The following is a 20130-nucleotide window of genomic DNA, read 5'->3' on the forward strand; positions in this document are numbered from 1 at the left end:
CAGTATCTGGTCAATTTCACGAGCAGGACACAGATACAATTACCGTCCTTATACATGTTTCATCAGCATCTCCAGTAGCTCATGTTCATGTCCTCCATCTCCATTTGGTTGCTGTTGCACATTGGAGTGTGAACTGCAAAAATCCCCAAAAATCCCAGATCGACAGCGTATTTTGTGCAGGCCCTGCAAATCCAGGCACATCTGACAATTTCCAGAAGACTGGAAGGGAGCTGTGATGGAAAGTCGCTGGTAGGAAATTTTGATGCTGGGAGCAAAGACCCCAAAGTCCAGTCACACAAACAGGCCAGATGAAAAGACGGCCCAGGACAAGAAGTAGCCAAGGAGTTTGCTCTGTGATGAGTTTGCTCTGTGATGAGTTGTGGGGGATGCGGGGGGTCCTAGCAGATATTTTTAAGTTCTTCCATTTGTGTGTTTCCCAGGTGATCCCACAAGTCATGTGAGGAACATCCTCCCACTAGTGGGTGAAGGTCGAGGTCCTGAGGAAGTGCCGCTGGCCATGCTCCAGGATCGGGGCCGCTCTTCCAGGCTTCTTCTTCCACCTCTTTCCTGAATCCCCCACATCCTCTCTCCACCTGGTTCCTCCAATCTGCCCTAGTTGGGCTGTCAGCCTAACTTTCAAATTTGGCTTTGAGCCTGGAGTGTCTTTCCGACCTCCACGGATTCTTTACTAAGGAGAGAAGTCCTCTCTTCCCCCTGAGACCTGCTGTCACTTATCCCCTTGGCAGTTTCCTGGCCTCTCTTTAAGGAGCCTGCACCAGAGTCCCTGGGTGGTGGCCATAATAGAGAGCTGGGTTGAACACTGCGATGTACCAGAGGGCTTGCAGGAAGCTGGGTGCGTGAGTCCATGCCTCCTGAGGCCTACACAGCACAAAGGGTGTGGGGGCAGGTTCTCATGCTTGCAGAGACATGAACAGAGGAGAAGCATGGTGGTCAATACCCACAGATGCTAAGGTGTCCTGAGACGCCGAGCCTTAGCAGCTGCTCCCAGGGGCCAGCATGGAGGTCTCCAGCCACCACCGAGCCACATGGCAAACGAGGACAGTGGGGAAGAAAGAACAGACAACCCAGGCAAATAAAACAGGCACCTGGGCAAGGCCATTTGAGGAATAGCATGGAATTTTTTGAACCAGAACTTGAAGGAAGGATGAGGTTCCACTGATCCTTGTGCAATTGGAGGCAGAGCTGCTCCTTGATGACAACATGATCCTCCTGTGCTCTTTTTACTTAGCAAATACTGATTAAAGTCAGCGAGGCAGAGGACCTGTCCTATCTAAGGAGGCTTGACAGGGAAAGAAGTCGGAAACAGCCCTGGCTCTTGTGAAACTAAGATGGGAAGGAACTAAAAGAGGGGGTAAAACAGAAGTGATGGGAGGAGGCAGAGACTTAACTAAAAGTGGGTATGCAGGGAAGCCCTCACAAGGAAATGGAATTTGACTTTCAACTGAGTGACAGGGAAAGGCAAGCACTTCAAGGTTGGGGGCAGAGTGTCCGGGCAGATAGGGGACTCATGCGAAGTCACAAAAGTAGGTATCAGGCTAAGAGTGTTGTTCAAGGAGCAGAAAGTAGGCTGGAATATAGTTTTGAGGGTTCAGTGATGGAATCATAGTGAGGAAGGTGGGAGACAGTCATGGATGGTGAAGAGAAGCCTTTATAGGATTTTTTTTTTTTTTTTTTTTTGAGACGGAGTCTCGCTCTGTCGCCCAGGCTGGAGTGCAGTGGCGCGATCTCGGCTCACTGCAAGCTCCGCCTCCCGGGTTCACGCCATTCTCCTGCCTCAGCCTCTCCGAGTAGCTGGGACTACAGGCGCCCGCCACCACGCCCGGCTAATTTTTTGTATTTTTAGTAGAGACGGGGTTTCACTGTGGTCTTGATCTCCTGACCTCGTGATCCGCCCGCCTCGGCCTCCCAAAGTGCTGGGATTACAAGCGTGAGCCACCGCGCCCGGCGAGGATTTTGAGTAAGAAAAGACACGCATTGAATATGAAACAAATAGGGAGACCACTTATGAGGCCGTTGAATATTCCTGCCTCCAGGTGATGGTGGCTTGGTCCGCTGGATGAGTAAAGAAACATTTTCAAAGTAGAGCTGAACGATTGGTTTAGAAGTGCAAGAGGAAGGGAGGAATTAAATATGACTCTAGGGTTTTGTTCTGAACAATTGAATGAATTGTTTTTTAAAGAGATGGGAAGACCCCGCTACTTGGGAGGCTGAGTTGAGAGGATGGCTTGAGCCCAGGAGGCAGAGGTTGCAGTGAGCCAAGATGGTGCCACTGTACTCCAGCCTGGGGGACAGAGCCAAACTCTGTCTCAAAAAGAGAGAGAGAGAGATGAGAAGACTAGAGGAGGCAGGCACGAAGGCCAAGAAGTCTGCTTGGTTACATTAGCTTGGTGATTAAACACGCAAATGGAGGTGTTAGATTGGCAGCTGCATACATGAGGTGCTTAGCAGAAAAGGTGGAGAGAGATATATGCTACGAACAAGCCTGTCTAGATACTTTCTTGAGCTGAAAGCCATCTAAGGCAGGGCCAGTCCTGGCTTCTGTTGTCTGTTTTGCAGCTTCTGGACAAGACGGTCAAAAACTGCATTAGTGATGACCACAGAGAAAATGGAAAAGGAGGCTGGCTGTAGGAATCGGAAGATCTAGGTCCCAGTCCAAGTTTTAAACTTGCTAGTTGTCCAACTTTAATTCATATTCATCATCTGTGACATGGAGACATAACATAAAGGATCGTAATTGCTCAATGGATAGTAAGCAAATCCATGTCTTACATTATAAATGTAACCGTGAAACAGTAAAAGAACGAACATAACTAACTCCATTTTTGTTTAAGGGGCCTTTACCCATTCCTGCATGGATGCTAGGATAATTTTAGAGCACTGAGATAATACATAAACACGGAAATCATGTAGTTTTTGAAACTCACTCTGAGATTAAAGGTAAAGCATATAAAAAATTAACTATGTTTTGTTAAAGATTTACAGTAGCCTTGTGACCTCCCCAAGGACAAAGAAGTTCTCAAACTCCTCGGACCTTCACGGGCACCCAGATGTCTGCAGTCCTCAATCCCCTCTTGATGCTAATCCTCCCTTCTCCCCCATATCCCCCTCCCATTAAAAAAAACCCCGACCAGCCTGACATTTTTGAGATGGTATAATGGTTTAGAACACTAGCTCACCACCATCTCCTTTATTTGCTGGCTCTCCAGAGAAACCTGCTTTTCCTCCCACCAACCCTTGTCTCTTCAGTCCAGCTTTCAAGCGGTGAGAAGCCGAAGCTGGGTTCAGTTACATAAAAGTGCTAATATTTACACTGGGGAGGAAGGAAGTTGATGAGCAAGTGTCAGGACTAGTGGATGGCTTTACCAAGGAAAAAAGAGAGAATTCAGAACTACTCAGCCACACCCACTCCAGCAGGGTCAGGGGAATGGAACTGGCTAAAGATTGGAGAATCTTCGTATCTTTATATCACCCAGCAGGAGAGGCACATTTAAAAGGACACTTAACAAATTCTTCTTAACAAAGGCTATTACAACACCACTTCGGGGGTGGTGGGCGGGGAGGGGGGGAAGCAAATCACCTTGGGCCTTCTGGCTCTAGGGTTTCTAGTTTTCAAAGAAAGCAGCTGCAGTTGGTGTGTGTGGGGGGTGGGGTAGGGGTTCCTTCGATCTGTATCTATTGGATTCTTCGTTAATACTATTCTCTGCAAGGCCAGCACCGTCCCACCACAATTCCAGAGTCCTTACCTGATGCCTGCAGCCGGGGGAATTCTACACCCAGTTCACACTCCTGAGTCCCAGCACCCCAGGCACCTGGCTCTCAAAGCCTGTTCCATGGATCTCTTTGGAAACAGGGTGTCCCAAGACCCTTACTGAGGGCCTGAGAGGGCAAAACTATTTTCACAATAAGCCAGTGTTTTTTGCCCTTTTCACTGTGTTGATATTTGCGCTGAGGTCAAAAGCAACAGGGGTAAAACCAGTGCCTTAGCATGAATTAGGAACCGTGTGCTAGGCATCATCACACTCTCCACTGCCACACTGTCTTATTAAACAAACAAACAAACAAAAAAGCTGGTTGCACTTAAAAATATCTTTGGAGCAGCAGAATTACTTTTATTAAATTTCAAAGCTTACTTGTACATTTTTAATAGTCTGCTGATACTGAAGTGTGATGATTGTCATAAGGAAAGCATTGCGTGATTGATTAAATGAGTAGCAAGGTAAGCTTTTTTCATAGAACATCTTTTCTGTTGGAAAGAACAGCTGATGGACAAACCATGATCACTCAGATCTAGTAGTTGGCAGTCATTTTTTCGAGAATGGATGAAGTGAACCTGTCACTTCAAGGAAAACAACTGACAGTATTTGTTGCCATTAAAAATGTTTGAGCTTCTGAATGAAAATTGGAATTTTTGAAATTTTGTATTTGTCACTGTGAACTTGATCCTCTCTAGTACTTAGCAGCTTTTCTAATGAGATTAGTGGTGACATTAATGAATTTTTTTTTTTTTTGAGACAGGGTCTCACTCTGTCACCCAGGCTAGAGTTCATTGACATGATCATAGCTCACTGCAGCCTCGATCTCTCTCCCATGCTCGAGCAATCCTCCTCCTACCTCAGCCTTCCAAGTAGCTGGGACTACAGGCACACACCACCACACCCGGCTAATTTTTCAATTTTTTGTAGAGATGAGGTCTCACTATGTTGCTCAGGCTGGTCTTGAACTCCTGGATTCAAGCAATCCTCCCACCTCGGCCTCCTAAAGTGTTGAGATCACAGGTGTGAGCCACCACACCTGGCCTAATGCATGTGATTTTTAAATGTTATGTATGTAATTGTTCAACCAGTGAACCAGTATTTTCCAAGTGACCAATGCATGGCGTTAACAAAACCATGCATGGATAACAGATCTGTTCAAAGGGCAAAAGAGACCAATGGATTTTCATTTAACAGTATGAAAAGGTCTCTGATATGGTCTCAGATTCCACACTGCAACTCACCTTTCAGAAACTACCACTTCTCAAATTTTGATGTAGTATCAAAGAAGAATATCCACAATTTTTTGAAAAGACTATTCAGATGCTCCCTCCTTCCTCAGCTGCATACCTGTGTGAGGCTGGATAATCACACACTCCAAAACATTTTGCCACGGATTGAGCGTCGATACAGATTTGCTTCTGGAAAGCCAAGCATGAAAGATATTTGCAAAACTACTTTGTAAAACGCTACTCTTCTCCCTATTACTTGTCTTGGAAAATACTTATTTTTCATTTAAAAATGTTGTTTTTCTTTAACTTTTTTTTAAGTTGAGGGGCACAAGTGCAGGTTTGCTGCATGGGTAAACTTGTGTCATGGGGGTTTGTCATACAGATTATTTCATCATCCAAGTTTTTTTTTGTTTTTTTTTTTTTTGAGATGGAGTCTTGCTCTGTCGCCCAGGCTGGAGTGCAGTGGCGCGATCTCTGCTCACTGCAAGCTCCGCCTCCCGGGTTCACACCATTCTCCTGCCTCAGCCTCCCAAGTAGCTGGGACTACAGGCGCCTGCCACCATGCCCAGCTAATTTTTTGTATTTTTAGTAGAGACGGGGTTTCATCGTGTTAGCCAGGATCGTCTCGATCTCCTAACCTCGTGATCCACCCACCTCGGCCTCCCAAAGTGCTGGGATTACAGGCATGAACCACCACGCCTGGCCTGATCACCCAAGTATTAATGGCTAGTACTATTAGCCATTTTTCCTGATCCTCTCACTCCTCCCACCCTCCCACCCTCCACCCTCCAGTAAGCCCCAGTGTGCGTCGTTCCCCTCTATGTGTCCATGTGTTCTCATCATTTAACTCCCACTTATAAGTGAGAACACACAGTATCTGGTTTTCTGTTCCTGCATTAGTTTGAAAGAATAGTGGACCCCAGCTCCATCCCTGTCCCTGCAAAGAACATGATCTCGTTCTTTCTTATGGCTGCATAGTATTCCACGGTGTATATGTACCACACTTTCTTCATCCAGTCTATCAGTGATGAGCGTTTAGATTAATTCCATGACTTTGTTACTATGAATAGTGCTGCAATGAACATACGCGTGCATGTGTCTTTATAACAGAGCAATTTATATTCCTTTGGGTACGTACCTAGTAATGGGATTGCTGAAAAATATGTTTTTAGGTGAACAAGTAATGGGTTTATTTCTATTAAGTTATAAATATATATACTTAAATATTTAAGTATTTCTCGGTTTTAGTTGCAAACACAGTAAATATTTATACATATATTTATATTTATATATATTTATACATATATATTTATATTTATATATATACATATATATTTATATTTATATATATTTATATATTTATACATATATATTTATATTTATATATTTATACATATATTTATACATATATATTTATACACATATATATGTGTGTGTGTGTATATATATATATGTGTGTATATATATATATATATATATGTGTGTATATATCCCACATAAACACAAGCTCTTTGGAGTCCCCAATAATTTTTAAATCTTTAAATGAATCCTGAGACCAAAATAACATCTATTCTGTCAGGAAAGGAGTTGCTATATTGGGGTGAGAGGCTGCACGGAGAGAGTTAAACAGAAAATAAAAAACATTCCCTCTGTCACAGTTTCCCAACCAGCGAGTTGCGACAGTCTGGCCCATCATAAGGCTGTCCTCTGTGAGTCACTGCGCACTAAGCAACACTGGTGAAAATCCCGAGTCCTCTTTTTTTTCTTTTTTTTTTTTTTTTTTTGAGGCAGGGTCTTGCTCTGTCTCCCAGGCTGGAGTGCAGTGGCACAATCTTGGCTCACTGCAACTTACGCCTCCCTGGTTCAAGCGATTCTTCTGCCTCAGCCTCCCAAGTAGCTGTAGCTGGGATTACAGGCACCAGCCATCATGCCCAGCTACTTTTTGTACTTTTAGTAGAGACCTTTAGAAGAGGTTTCACCATGTCGGCCAGGCTGGTCTCGAACTCCTGACCTCAAGTGATCTGCCTCGGCCTCCCAAAGTGGTGGGATTACGGATGTGAGCCACTGCACCTGGCACTGAGTCTTCTTTCAATGTGCCTTTTTGAGAAGGACATTTAGGTAAAAGCTAATGTTTGAGCCACAGAGCCATGACCCAGAAACCAGCAGTTACCTGTTGGCTTCTCATCCTGGTCGTTGGTCAAGTGGGCAGGAGGTATGACCGTATTCCTGTCCTTGTCCATCAGGGCACCGTCTCAGGCCAGGTTTCCCTCAATGCCTTCCTGGGATCTCCAGAAGACTGTCAGCCACATGCCCGTGCCCCTCGGTACTCCTGCCGCCTGTGACTGCCCCTGTATTCCTTCATGAAGATGTCCCTCCAGCCCCTAGGCAGGGAAAGTAGAAGAAAAATGCTTCATAGCATCTTTTCCACTAGATCGTCACTCTGGCAGTCAAATAGGGGGTGTGGTTATTGGCTATTAATTATTCTGCTTTTCTATACATAATAATAGCTATGCTCACCATAGTCTCATATCTCTGAGAGATATAAAGCTGACCATATTACCAGGCCCTCCACATTACCTAACCTCAGAGAAAGAGAAAGAATATTGGGGGTTCAGTAAGATATGGAATATTTTTTTATCTGGGATGATTTTTGAATTTTCAGTCATTTCCCCTAATAATAGAAATATGGCAAATGTAAAACATTTTTAAATGAGCAAAGATACTATATTTATAAGAAAATTAAAAGCACTTATAATCCTATTATCCAAAGTAACCACTCTTAAGAGCTTGGTACATGATTATCTAGACGTTTCTTCTGTGAATGTATATAAATAAAAATATATAAATGTTTAATACATGAAATCATATCACACATACAGTTTTCTATCCGCTTTTTAAAAATTTTCCAGGGAAACCTTTCCATTGTTGTATCCTCATCCTCATTTTAAAGGCTGTGTATTATTTCATGGTGTGGAGGAAAGTTCAGGCATTTGTTACTAACCTGCTATTGTTGGATATTCGGGTGATCTAGAGTGGAGATATTTAAATATTTTTAAAGTGCTTTTGGAATGTGAATTCTAACACTCAGGCATCAGGCACCAGTGTACAATCAAGAGGCCCTCTCAGAAGGTGACAGAAGGTCCCCATGTCCCAGAATTAGTCCCAAAAAAACCCAAAATAAAAAAGGGACCTTGATCCCCAGCTGCACTTTTCATGGGGTGACCTTGAGCAAGCTGTGTGTGCAGCCTTTGCTGGGTCTCCCCACCACAAAAGAGTTCTCCAGAATATTCGAGGAGGGGTGGGGCTCCCAGGAGCAAAGCACACGCTCTTTCTTGCATAGCCCCCCATGAACAGAGCTGTAACCTGGGCCCAGGGTGTACTCCCAGCCTGCAAATGGAGATGCTGCCTCATTTTTCTCTCTACTACCCCAGGGAGTCCTGGCCAGCCCATCTCCCCACTCCCCTAAAGCTGTTGGGGTGTGAGGTCTCAGGCAAGGCCCAACATTCTGGGGCAGGGAAAGGAGGGGAGGCTGAGCTCTGGTCACCAAAGTGTTACCCACACACGTGGCTTCCAAGATGCCCATCACCTCGTTCCCTCCACGCCACCCCTGGGCCCCAGGGCTCTTTGCCAAGGCTGCCTGTGGCCGCCATATCCCTGAGCCCTGCAGCTCTGGGGTCCACAAACTTCTCTTCTAAGGAAAAGATTCCATGGGGATGGAGGGATTCTTCAACCTTCCTGCTTCCTCCTGCCCAGACCCTCAGGACCCAGGCTGTGTGGGAGCCCTCAGGCAGGAAGGAAGGGGTCTTGCAGGTAGCTTCAATTTTCCCCTTACCACAGACCCCCTGCAGACCAGAAGGACACACTTGACTCTACTTGAATAGAGAAGGGAAGGAAATTCAGAGAGAAAAAACATGAATATCCAAGCCCTTCTCCTGCCATAGTCTCTTCTCGGCAAGTCCAGGTCCTCAAAAGGACACTTTCTTTCCCATTCAGGTCTCTACGCCACCCCTACACACCCAGCAAAAAATAGAGTGGGCTCCACGTTTCTCCCCCAGTGTGGATTTCCTGGATTCCCACAGGCGAAGCACCTGCTCCTGCCTCTCTGGGGGTCATGTCTCCAGGCCCCCTGGGAGTGGGAGCCGAGTCTGTGCTGTGAACACCCCACCATCCCCCTGAGTGGGTCTCCTCCTGGAGAGGCCGCTCCACAGCCCCAGCTCCATGCTGCCCGGAGCTCCTGGGGCATCGTGGACCACAGAATGATAGTGGGACTTCCTGGCTGAGCCCTTCAAGGTCTCCTTTGTCTCTCCTCCTTGTGCCCTCCCTCACGGGCCTGCAGCCCCACTGATCATCTTCCAGCCCTTGGCCGTGCCATGCCCACTCTGGCCTAGACGGCTGCTTCTCAGCAGAAGGTCTGTCCTTGACCAGGCTGAAAGGTGACCTCGGGGTCCTGTCCATCACCCCCTTGTATGTCCGTCAGCATTTATCAATAATCCCTAGTTACCTTGTTTGCATTCCTTGATTAGTTTACCTGCAAACTAGCTGTCTCGCTAGTTAATCTCATGAGGACTGGGGGTGGCTTGCCGGTCCCACTGTGTTCCCAGCTTCCAGAGTGACACTGCACGAAGTAGGCCCTCAATAAATATCTGTGAAAGCGTGGATGAGTGAATGGGTTGGAGGAAACCCCTCCCTATTCATGTCCATTCTGAAGATAAGAAAACTCGCTGCTTCTACCTGAAGGGAAAACCTTCCTCCTCCAAAAACCCTCCGGTGCTATATAAGGCTTTAGAAACCAAAGGCAAGGAAGTTTCTTCCATCTGCCTTTCATCCTGCAAAAAGCCCTCCACGCAAGGGAAGAAAGGGCACTGGAGCTCACTGAGTGGGAGACAAGCGGCAGGTGGGAGACGGGGAGGGAGGAGAGAAAGGGAAATTCAGGAGGAAGGAGTCCAGCGTGGATTGCTCCAAAGCTCACCCACCACGCCCTGACTGCAAGTGTGATTCGGGGGCCCCCGTGGCTCTGCTGGGTCCGGGTGCAAGCAGGCACAGAGGTGCTGGCGTCAGCTCAATTCGCAGGCCCTGGACTCCTGTCTAAACAGGACAGGCCCGGGCAACCGCAGGGCAGGGGCGTCTGCCAATGATGGGGGAGGACGCTGCTGCTTCTTAAGCTCCAGCGTCTCAAGCCAGGGCGAGACAGCCCGCCGGCCGCCCGGATCTCCACCTGCCACTCCAGAGCTGGGACAGCAGCCGGGCTGCGGCACTGGGAGGGAGACCCCGCCGCGACCTCTTCTGCCACCCACGCCCCCACCCCTGGCATGGCCGACCAGCTGACTGAGGAGCAGATCACAGAATTCAAGGAGGCCTTCTCCCTGTTTGACAAGGATGGGGACGGCTGCATCACCACCCGCGAGCTGGGCACGGTCATGCGGTCCCTGGGCCAGAACCCCACGGAGGCCGAGCTGCGGGACATGATGAGTGAGATCGACCGGGACGGCAACGGCACCGTGGACTTCCCCGAGTTCCTGGGCATGATGGCCAGGAAGATGAAGGACACGGACAACGAGGAGGAGATCCGCGAGGCCTTCCGCGTGTTCGACAAGGACGGCAACGGCTTTGTCAGCGCCGCCGAGCTGCGACACGTCATGACCCGGCTGGGGGAGAAGCTGAGTGACGAGGAGGTGGACGAGATGATCCGGGCCGCGGACACGGACGGAGACGGACAGGTGAACTACGAGGAGTTTGTCCGTGTGCTGGTGTCCAAGTGAGGCCGGCGCAGGCCATGCTCCTGGGCGCCCACGCGGTCCACGGGGCAAGAACCCCGGGCCTCCCGCCTGCTCCCTCATCCCCCTGCCTCCCCTGGGCACTGTGGCTTCTTCCTGGGCGTGGTTGATTCAGCCCACCTCTCCGCATCCCGCTTCCAGCATCTCTTCTCTGCTCTCCTGCCGACCTTCCCACCTGCTCATCTGAATGACATGCAACGCTCCCACTCCAAGCAAACCGTGAAGCCCTCCCCACTCGGGAGAAGCAGAGCTGACCTTAGGACCAAGCGCCAGGGCAGGTTGCGCTGACTCTGCGGCCTGCCAGGACGGACACCGGGTGACCCCTTAGGGCACCCAGGCAAGATCCCTAACAGGCACCCAATGCCCAGGCCGGGGGGCTGCAGCCCTCAGCCCACGCCAGGATTCCCGGAGGCTCCTGGACTGGAGGCTCCCTCCGCGGTCGGATTCTGGAGGGTGGGAGGCATCTTGGCCTGCAGTAAGCGGTGCTGACGGGGACTTTGGCCACAGAGGTCAGGCCTCCTGAAAACAGCACTGCCTTCCACGCTGCCCCAGCTTGCCCCATTCCTTGCCTGCCAACCCACCGTGATTCATCTTCTGAAGCTGGGAGTGAAACCGGGTCAGCTGTAACCTGTTGCTATTCATCTGGAAGGAGGGAGGCTTGGATGAGGGGGGGATGAGAGCTGCAGGGAAATAAATGAGATATTCGTTCTTATTTCATTTCCTTTTTTCTGGTTCCCATGGAAATGATTCTTGTTAAATTCAGGGTTGAAACGAGGCAGGAATCTCCATTTTTGTGCTTTTTGAAAATGCAGTGAATTCCTATACAGGGGGAGGGGGGATGGTGCCTCAGAGAGAGAGAAGTCTGGATGAGGGAAATGTTGAATATTCTCAATCAAATGGATACACTGGCAGCAAAGAGTGGTTAAAAGTCCATCGGGACTTGAAAGACCCGAGTCCATTACGTTGAGAAGGCACCTGCTGATTCCTTTGATTCCCCCTGGCAAGTGCTCCCTGGCTGTGAAGTACCAGGCACTAGAGATGGTGAGGGGCTGGGGGGCAGTTGGGCACACACAGTGTGACAGCCATTCAGAGGCATTGGTCCTGCGCTAGCCCTGCAAGCGGCCGCCAACACCCAGAGGTCGAAGGGGCCCTGCCAGAGACCCCTTCAGTTCTAAAGGGAGGTATGTTTTGTGGGATGGGCACTAGACGGAGCCCATCAGAAAAGGCTATGGTGGATGCATCCTCTCTCCCTGACACCCCACCCCCGCCCACTACCACCGTGTTTCCTCCTTTGTAAAACAAAGAGCTGGGCCCCAGCCCCGGCCTTGCCATCATCACTGCACCACTGATACCTCCAGGACGACAGGACCCTCGTGCCACCTGCTTGGGCTCAGGGCACCATCAAGCACTTGGCCTGCACAGACAATTGGCACCTCCCTATGGGGCAGCCACTATTATTACCTTCCTCATCTTACAAACGAGGAAGTGGAGACACAGAGGGCTTCAGAAAGCAGCCCTGGGTCCTCCCAGTGGGTAAGAGGCAGACCTGGGATTTCAGTCAGGTCTGTGCCCTGACCACTCAGCTACAGGTCTGCCACCAACCTGTGCCTCCACCATGGTAACTACGGTAATGCCTCTCTCCAGCACTTGTGAGGAGCCAGAACAACATTCTTAACACACCTGGCATGTAGTAGGTGCTTAATAATGACAGCTAATATTACCATCACCTTAAAGATCCCTTCCCGCTCTAATACTGCAAGGCTGTCCAGGGTAGCCACCCCTCTCCATAGCTCGAGAACAAGACAAGAGCAGAAAGGGGCAGAAGCAGGTGCTCTGGGGCTGGATTCCTGAAGGGATGCTGGATGGTGGGGTCTCCGGTGAGCACTGGCCCAGGGCAGGTGTAACTGCAGGTACTGTTGTCAGGGGAACAGAAGCAGAGGGCAAGCTAAAGCTCAGCTTGCCGGGCAAATCCCCATCCCTCCCTGCCACTCTCAGGAGTCGGGGTTGATTGGACACGTCCTGGGGAAGATTTGGGAACAAGCCTCATAAACACTTGGACAGAGTGTCTAGAGTTCATTGGGCAGCAGCTCCCCAGGGGGTGGGGGGCAGTGAGCAGGAGGGGCAGGTAGAAGCCCCCACATGGCTGCTGATCGCCGGCCAAAAGGAACAGGACATCCGGCCTGAGCACCTTTTGTAGAATGTCTCCTAAATTCTGCAGGAAGGAGAGAAACCGAGGTCTCCCTGCACAGGGCGTCTTTGTCGTCACTGTCATACGCATGGCTGAGGTTTGACATCTAAGCCCCCTCTTCCCAGGTGCAGGCTTGAGGAAGCTCTTACAAAGGTTGGGACCTATGCACTGGCAATGCCTGGGCTAGGAGGGCACGCCAGTGTCTTTGTTTTCCTCCCAGCCTCCCAGCAATTCCGCCAGGGCAGGTCTTTTTGCAACCCCACACACCAGTCATTCTGGAGCCACCTGGCCCTGGATTTTGCAGGTGCTGGGAGCCTTTCATCAAGAGCTCTTTGTGTTCAGGCAGGCACTGGCTGGGGTGGTGGAAAGGTCCTACCTGCTCTCAGCTTAGAGCTGGCAGCCCCAGATCCTCCCTGAGGGGGAGTCCTCAGAAGCAGAGTAGTAAATGGAGGTGTCTTGTTTTTTTTGAGACGGAGTCTTGCTCTGTCATCCAGGCTGGAGTGCAGTGGCGCGATCTCAGCTCACTGCAACCTCTGCCTCCCGGATTCACGCCATTCTCCTGCCTCAGCCTCCAGAGTAGCTGGGACTACAGGCACCCGCCACCACGCCCAGCTAATTTTTTATGTTTTTAGTAGAGACGGGGTTTCACCGTGTTAGCCAGGGTGGTCTCCATCTCCTGACCTCGTGATCCGCCTGCCTTGAGATAGGATCTTGCTCTGTAGACCAGGCTGGAGTGCAGTGATGTAATCATAGCTCACTGCAGCTTCAACCTCCCAAGCTCAAGTGGTGGTCCCACCTTGACCTCCCAAGCTCAAGTGATCATCCCACCTCGACCTCTAGAGTAGCTGGGACTGACGTGTACCACCATGACCCACTAATTAAAAAAAAAAAAAAAAATTGGAGGGGTGAGGTCTCTATGTTGCCCAGTCTTGCCCAAACTCCTGGCCTGAAGTGATCCTCCTGCCTCAGCCTCCCAAAGTGCTGGGATTACAGGCACGAGCCACTGTGCCTGGCCCTGAATATCATTGTGCAGTAACATCTTCTGTCTTCCCTTCTCCTTGAAGCTGGGTCACTGCCCTCACCACAGTGAGCGCCGCCTGCTGCCACATGGCTCCGCCCCCTCCCAACCTTCTGTGTTGGGGTAAGGAAGGCCAGGCCAGAGGGGGACGCAGCTCTGACAATGCTCTCCGACACTGCTCCTTCTGCCTCACGGAGTGTGATGCCCAGGGCATCCCCTGCCCTCACCAGCGGACCCCAAACCCACAGTGTGAATGCATCTCTCACCGGGCTAGCATTGCTGACCTCCACAGCCTGGCATCAGCTACTCTGACCCATGGCAGTGAATGTGTCCTCTCACACAACAGCCTCTGGATCCAGGTCTACCTAGGTCACACCTGGGCCTGTCTTTAGCTTCCTCCCCATCTCCCTTTATCTTATTTTCCCTTCTTTTTTCCCACCCTGGTCAGCACTTCCAAAGAGCCTGCCCCAAACCCAGATGTCAAGGTAAACTTTTTTGTTGGTAAAATGTGATCACTCCAGCTGCCAGGGGTGGGTGCTCACCTGTTGGACATAGGCAAGGGGAGGCCTGGGGGCTGGAGCAGGAGGAAGGAGCCACGCAAATGGGCATACAGGGTTCCCCAGAGGGACCCAGCCCTGCGGGTGGAGCTTTCTTCCGCCCTGTGTTTTTCTGTGGCAGAGACTTAGAGGCAGTTGCCCAACTGGCATATCCCTTTCTTTTCAGTCATTGAATAACGTAATTTAAACAACCTGCCCTCATCCCCCAAAAAGGTGCAATCTGACTGCAGCTCAAAACAACATTCCAGCCATCCTAGGGGAAAGGAATTTACAAATATTACCTTGGCTTCCACGTGCTTTCGCTGAGCTCCCTCATAAATCAGGACTTGGGGCTCCTGCACTCCCAGACTATATAAAGCTCGCCTCTGACTCCCGTGTTTCCAATTTTAAATCAAATGCAGCCCAGCCCTGCCAGCTCCTGTTTATCCTCAAAGATTCCAAAGGCCTGTTCAAAGGCTCCCAGAACCAGCCAGCTAAAAACGACCCATGGCTTCCGCTAGAGAAATGTAGTATCAAAACTCGTGTATGGGGTAAGACTGCTCCATGGAGAATGGTAGCAATGGGGAATATGAGCTGTGTTTCTCCACCAAAAAACAAAGCTACATAAAGTAAGACAAGACCAAAAACCACCTCTGAGAAAGGTCTGGCCCTAAACCATGTGTCAATCTCCTCACCATCTTGCTTTTCTGGTAGTCATTTCCATAGCAACAGGTTCTCAGATAGGGGTCTGGACTGGGCAAGGAAGGGAAGTGTCTGGGAAAGGCCTCCTCTGAGCCCTTTCTAACAGGGACAAGGCTGAGTGCTGAGTACTGGGTGAGACAAGCACCTTCCTCAAAGTGCAGGGAAGTGAGAAGCTTGAAACAGACCTAGAAACAATGGCAGGGTTTCCATAATCAGAGGAGAAAGTACCTATCGGAATAATAACAGAAGGAACCACACACAGTCCCTTAAACACCTTCTTCAGGTCTTTCATGTCTGTGTAGTGTGTGCAGAACTACCCAGGAGGGGAAAGGAGCCAGGCTCTTAGCACATAAGGAGGGGAACATCTGAAGGGTGAACATCAGGTGGGCGTAGGCCTCGGAGAGCCAGGGCGGCCCTGCATACCTTGGGGAGCTGAACATCCAGGGAGTGACTTCCTGAAGACTGACCACATGTGGCCCTGCTGGCCCATGGTGAAGTTCATCTCCCGTCATCACCAGCCAAACCAGTCTCACCTATAGCCCACTGCACCCCTGAAGACTCGGGTCTGAAGGCCCCCCCATGATAGAAGTTCAGCCCTCACTGGGGCACGCTGTTAGGAGGCACCTGTCTTGCATTTCATTAGCTCCTTTAATCCTCCAAACAAGCCAGTGCAGTAGCTTGTTTCAGCCTGTTTCAGAGAAGAAAAGATTAAGACTTTGAGAATTTGAATAACTTCTCCAAGGCCGTATATCTAGTGAATCAGAGTTTGACCCTGGGTCTGACCGACCCCAAAGCTCATGCCCTTCCCACTGTGCCAGAGAGGAGTTCTCAGAGCAAGGAGCCTGAAACCAAGAGGCGCTGAGCTCACAGAGGAAGTGAGTGCTGGAGAGAGCTCGGTAGGAAAGGCCCGGAAGTGGGAAACAGCTGTCAGGCAGAATTTGTCTGGGCAGAGAGGACCTAGAGAAAAGAAAAGGAATTGATCAATGCCAGGAACATCCAGGAGCCACAGGACCCGTCATGTCTGGGTGTGGGCATCTGCAGAAGGAGTGCTGGTGGACTGCCCACTTGCCACGTGAGACATGATGTCTCCTTCCCCTCCGGCCCACCACTGGAACCCATGCAGGTGCTGGGGCTGCTGCAGTCCCAGAAAACAAGAGGGAATCCTGCAGTGGGCACATCTTTGTGACAGGAGGTCCCAATCCGCTCCCTGCCCTGCACAGGTGCATCTGTCTGCAGCCAAAGTGCTGCACGAACCTTCGCCATTCATTATTGCAGAGCAGCAGGGAGATGTTGGGCTTCTCAGCTTCTCATCCAAACTCACATCTTGGGGTGCAGGTGATGGGCAGTCAGAAAAAGCCACATGACCCTATTATGGTTGAATTGTGCCCCCCACCTCCAAAAACTCATATGTTGAAGTCCTACCCACCAGGACCTCAGAACATGACCTTATTTGGAGATAGTCTTTACAGGGATAATCAAGCTAAAACGAGGTCATGAGAGTGGGCCTTCAGCCAATATAACCTTGTCAGAGTGGGACACGTGGACACACATGTCCAGAGGGAAGACAGTGTGGAGACACAGGGAGAAGACAGCCGTCCACAGGCCCAGGAGAGAGGCCTGGAACAGCCCCTCCCCACAGTCCTCTGGAAGGAACCAACCCTGCCAACACCTTGACCTTGGACTTCCAGCCTCCAGGACTACGGATGAGGCCTTTCTGTGGTTGAAGCATCTGACCTGTGGTGCTTTGTTATGGCAGCCCCCAAGCATCCACTGTAAGGGGGTCAGGTGTATTCATGGCCTCTCTCTCTGCTCCAAGGTCTGCAAGGGCTGCTGGGGACTTGGTCCAGAGCCGTCCTTTGTCTGAGTCCAATTCTGACTTCATAGTGACTCCCAGGGGGATGCAGGGAGTCAGATCCACTTGATTCTGGAAAGGATCCAAGGGTAAAGGAAGGAGAATGAGGGAAATAATCCCTTGAATATGGGAAACTGTCTTTTGACAAATTCTGGTGTGTCTTTCCAGACCGTAGATGCGTGGGTGCGATTCAAAGCCTGGCCCTGCTGAGGAGCAGCGGAGCAGCCCAGGAAAGCCCCTGCTCTCCCAACCCCAGCTCTGCTGAGGAAGTGAAGGATCCTTGGAGGCGGCACAGCCATGCACAAAGTGTAGCCTCCTGGGATGCAACCTGGGCATGAAGACAGCACAGCCGTGGTACCGCAGGGCCCGAGGCTGGGTGAGAGTCAGGCTGAGATCAACGTTTAGGCTTGTAGATGCCTAGGTTTGCACAGCATCATAGAGGTTATCTGGCCTAACTTCCCATGCAGGATGAGAGGCCTATGAGTGATGACATCCTAAGCAATGGCAGGTGTACAAGGCCTTGAATGTGACCATGGTAGGGAGGTCAAGGCAAGTCACCCAAAGGTTGGAAAATTGCTATCCCCAGAAAGCTTTTCCTTAGGTCTGAAAGGTGCCTCCATGTAACTGCCCCCACTGGCCCCTTTATTCTCTCTACATTCGGGAGAGTCTAGAGTAGCAGCCCCTCTCCATGTGTCTATGTATTGGTGCCTCCGACAGCAGCAGGTGCCCTCATGCCCCACATGGCATCCTCTCCTCTCCAGGCTCTGTCCAGAGGTTCTTTGACAGTGGGTAAGGTTCCTCCCTTATCCCCCAGTGGTAGCTCAGCTTGGGACACGTGTCAGCTTCTCAGAGTCCTCCTTGAAGATGGGACCAGTGCCTGTGGCCAGAGCTACATCCCCCTGCTCTGAATAATACAGCATTTGTAAGATTAAAGCTAGTGGCGCAATGCAGACTCATATTCTGTGATGCTGCTGAGTGCCGGGCATGTGCTCGTGTGTGTGAGGCTTCAGGGGATGCCAAGAGAGAAAGACTCACACATAACAGGGGAGGTCAGTGAACAGACGAGGATGAGACACACAAGGGCTGGGGGAGTGCCCTGGAGCCAAGAAGAGGAGGTGTCCGCCATGGCTCAGCACATGGAGGGAGCAGAGTGGGTACCGGGAAAGACTCCACAGAGAAGGGACTTGCCCGCTGGGTCTGCAGGGCAGCCAGGCCAAGGCGGTGTTGGGTGTCCCAGGCTGAAGCACAGTGTGGGAAAAGGCGCAGGGCCCGAAGCAGTCCGGCTCCTCTTGAGCGACCACTTCCTACCCATCCTGATGCCCTCAGTCCTCACATCAAATCCTCCAGGAAGCCCCTCCTGACTTTCCAAGCCCTGAGCTCCGGCCTTGACCCTGCACCTGCACATCTGGAACCCGGGCACTCACCTCGATCCATTCCAATGAGGGTTTCCTTTCCACCTTGCTCCCCACCAAAGCATCAGCTCCTCTTGTTGGCGTCTTCACAGTGAAGATCTAAAGCGGAACCTGGCTTAGTGGCCATTTGAGTGCGTGTGTGGATTGGATGCATGGGGCAGCCTGGTGTGCTCTGGGAGGAGATGCTGGTGAGGACGGTGGAGAGGTAGGCGTGCCGGGCAATGAGGTCCACCTGCTGCCATCCTGCAGAGCCTGGGCTCGACTCCAGGGGCAGTGGACAGTCGTGGGTCACACATGTGCAGGAGGCAGATGGGGAGCACGCTGGCAGCTCTTAGGGGATGAAGATAGGGTCGGAGTGAGACAGGGAAACTCATTAGGAAGCCTGGGAATGGCCCAAGTGAGAGACCTGGGCTTGAAGCAAGGTTGTTGCAACCGGGGGCGTACGACATCAGAAAAAGGAAAATGGGTTACAATTACATTTTGATGGTTGGAGGACATGGGAGGAGGGATCAGAGGATAAATTCTAGGTTTTCGTTGATTTTCAGGTAATAGGATTTCCAAACAGAAGACTGGATGAGGTTCCCCAGGGAGGGTGCGGAGCGTGGAGAGAGACGGTCCACAGGTGGGAAGGTCACCACACGCCCCCACCTTGCTGCCTCACAGGTGCACAGGCCCTTTCTCAGGAAAGCCCCACACTTGGCTTGAGGCTCTGCTGTTGCTGTCTTGAACCCTTACAGAGTTTTTAACAAGGGGCCTCGTATTTTCATTTTGCACTAAGCCCCCCAAATTATGTGCCTGCCCCACTCACCATGTCCCCCTGAGCTCCCAGGGCAGAGCCTGCCACACCCAGACGCAGACTGTCGCTGCTTCCTCAGACCCTCCATCCTCCCACGATGAAGATCAAAGCAGGCTCTTTGCCGATGGGCTGGCGTTCGTTTCTGCCCAGGCTGATGACACAACTTTGGCTTTCTTCCATTAGCTTCTTTGTCCGGAAAGCACCGCTGATATTGTCAGGTTACACACTGAATGAAGGGTGACTAATAAGTGATGCCAGCTGCCTGTGGACCCAAGAGAATCCAGATACCAAGCGACGCCTCACGTTGCGCCACCCACAGGACCCGTCAGCCAGGCTGGGCTCGGCTTGTACCTGGTCCTCGGTTTCTCCCTCTGCACAGCAGGCTTGAAGCCCCAGAACTTTTCCCTGAACTCTCCCGGCCTAGATGACAGATGTAGTCGGGAAAGAGCTTCTAACAACCCAGAGTGTGTGGTCAGCCTGCCAGAGACTCTCAACGCTCCCCAACACTCTTCCCGCCCGTAGTTATCGCCACGCCAAAGCGCAGAAGCTCACAGAATTGTGATTCTTTCGCTTGGGAAAGAAAATACTTCACAGCAATTCGATTACAGTCTTTCAATTCAGAAAGGGAGATTAGGCAGGAGGTAAAGAGTTGTTCCTCTTTTCCTGTAAAAACCAAATGGCCTTAAACAAAAAAGTGGTCTTAAACATCAACAGAGAAGATTTTGATTCGACGTGAGGAGGAATTTCACCATAGCACAGATTTGGAGATGTCTACAGGGGCAACCAAACTGCAGAACAGTTCACCTGTGTGGGAACCTGGCCTGGGCAGAATGAAAAAGCCTCTTTG

At 50.7% G+C, this 20130-nt stretch overlaps 1 protein-coding gene across 2 annotated transcripts; it reads left to right on the plus strand.

The window, feature by feature from the left end:
* The first annotated feature begins 10189 nt into the window (after nt 1-10189).
* Nucleotides 10190-11992, plus strand: CALML3 (calmodulin like 3). Of its 2 annotated transcripts, XM_055296213.2 has the most exons (2): nt 10302-10722; nt 10921-11406. In XM_055296213.2, exons 1-2 carry the CDS (start codon nt 10315-10317, stop codon nt 11065-11067), a joined length of 555 nt encoding a protein of 184 aa, XP_055152188.1. In that variant the 5' UTR covers nt 10302-10314; the 3' UTR covers nt 11068-11406. The 2 variants fall into 2 exon arrangements, with proteins under 2 accessions (XP_055152189.1, XP_055152188.1); XM_055296214.2 differs by having other exon boundaries at nt 10190-11992.
* Nucleotides 11993-20130: the final 8138 nt, after the last annotated feature.

Source organism: Symphalangus syndactylus, chromosome 10 (genome assembly GCF_028878055.3).
Source record: "Symphalangus syndactylus isolate Jambi chromosome 10, NHGRI_mSymSyn1-v2.1_pri, whole genome shotgun sequence".
NCBI lineage: Eukaryota > Metazoa > Chordata > Mammalia > Primates > Hylobatidae > Symphalangus > Symphalangus syndactylus.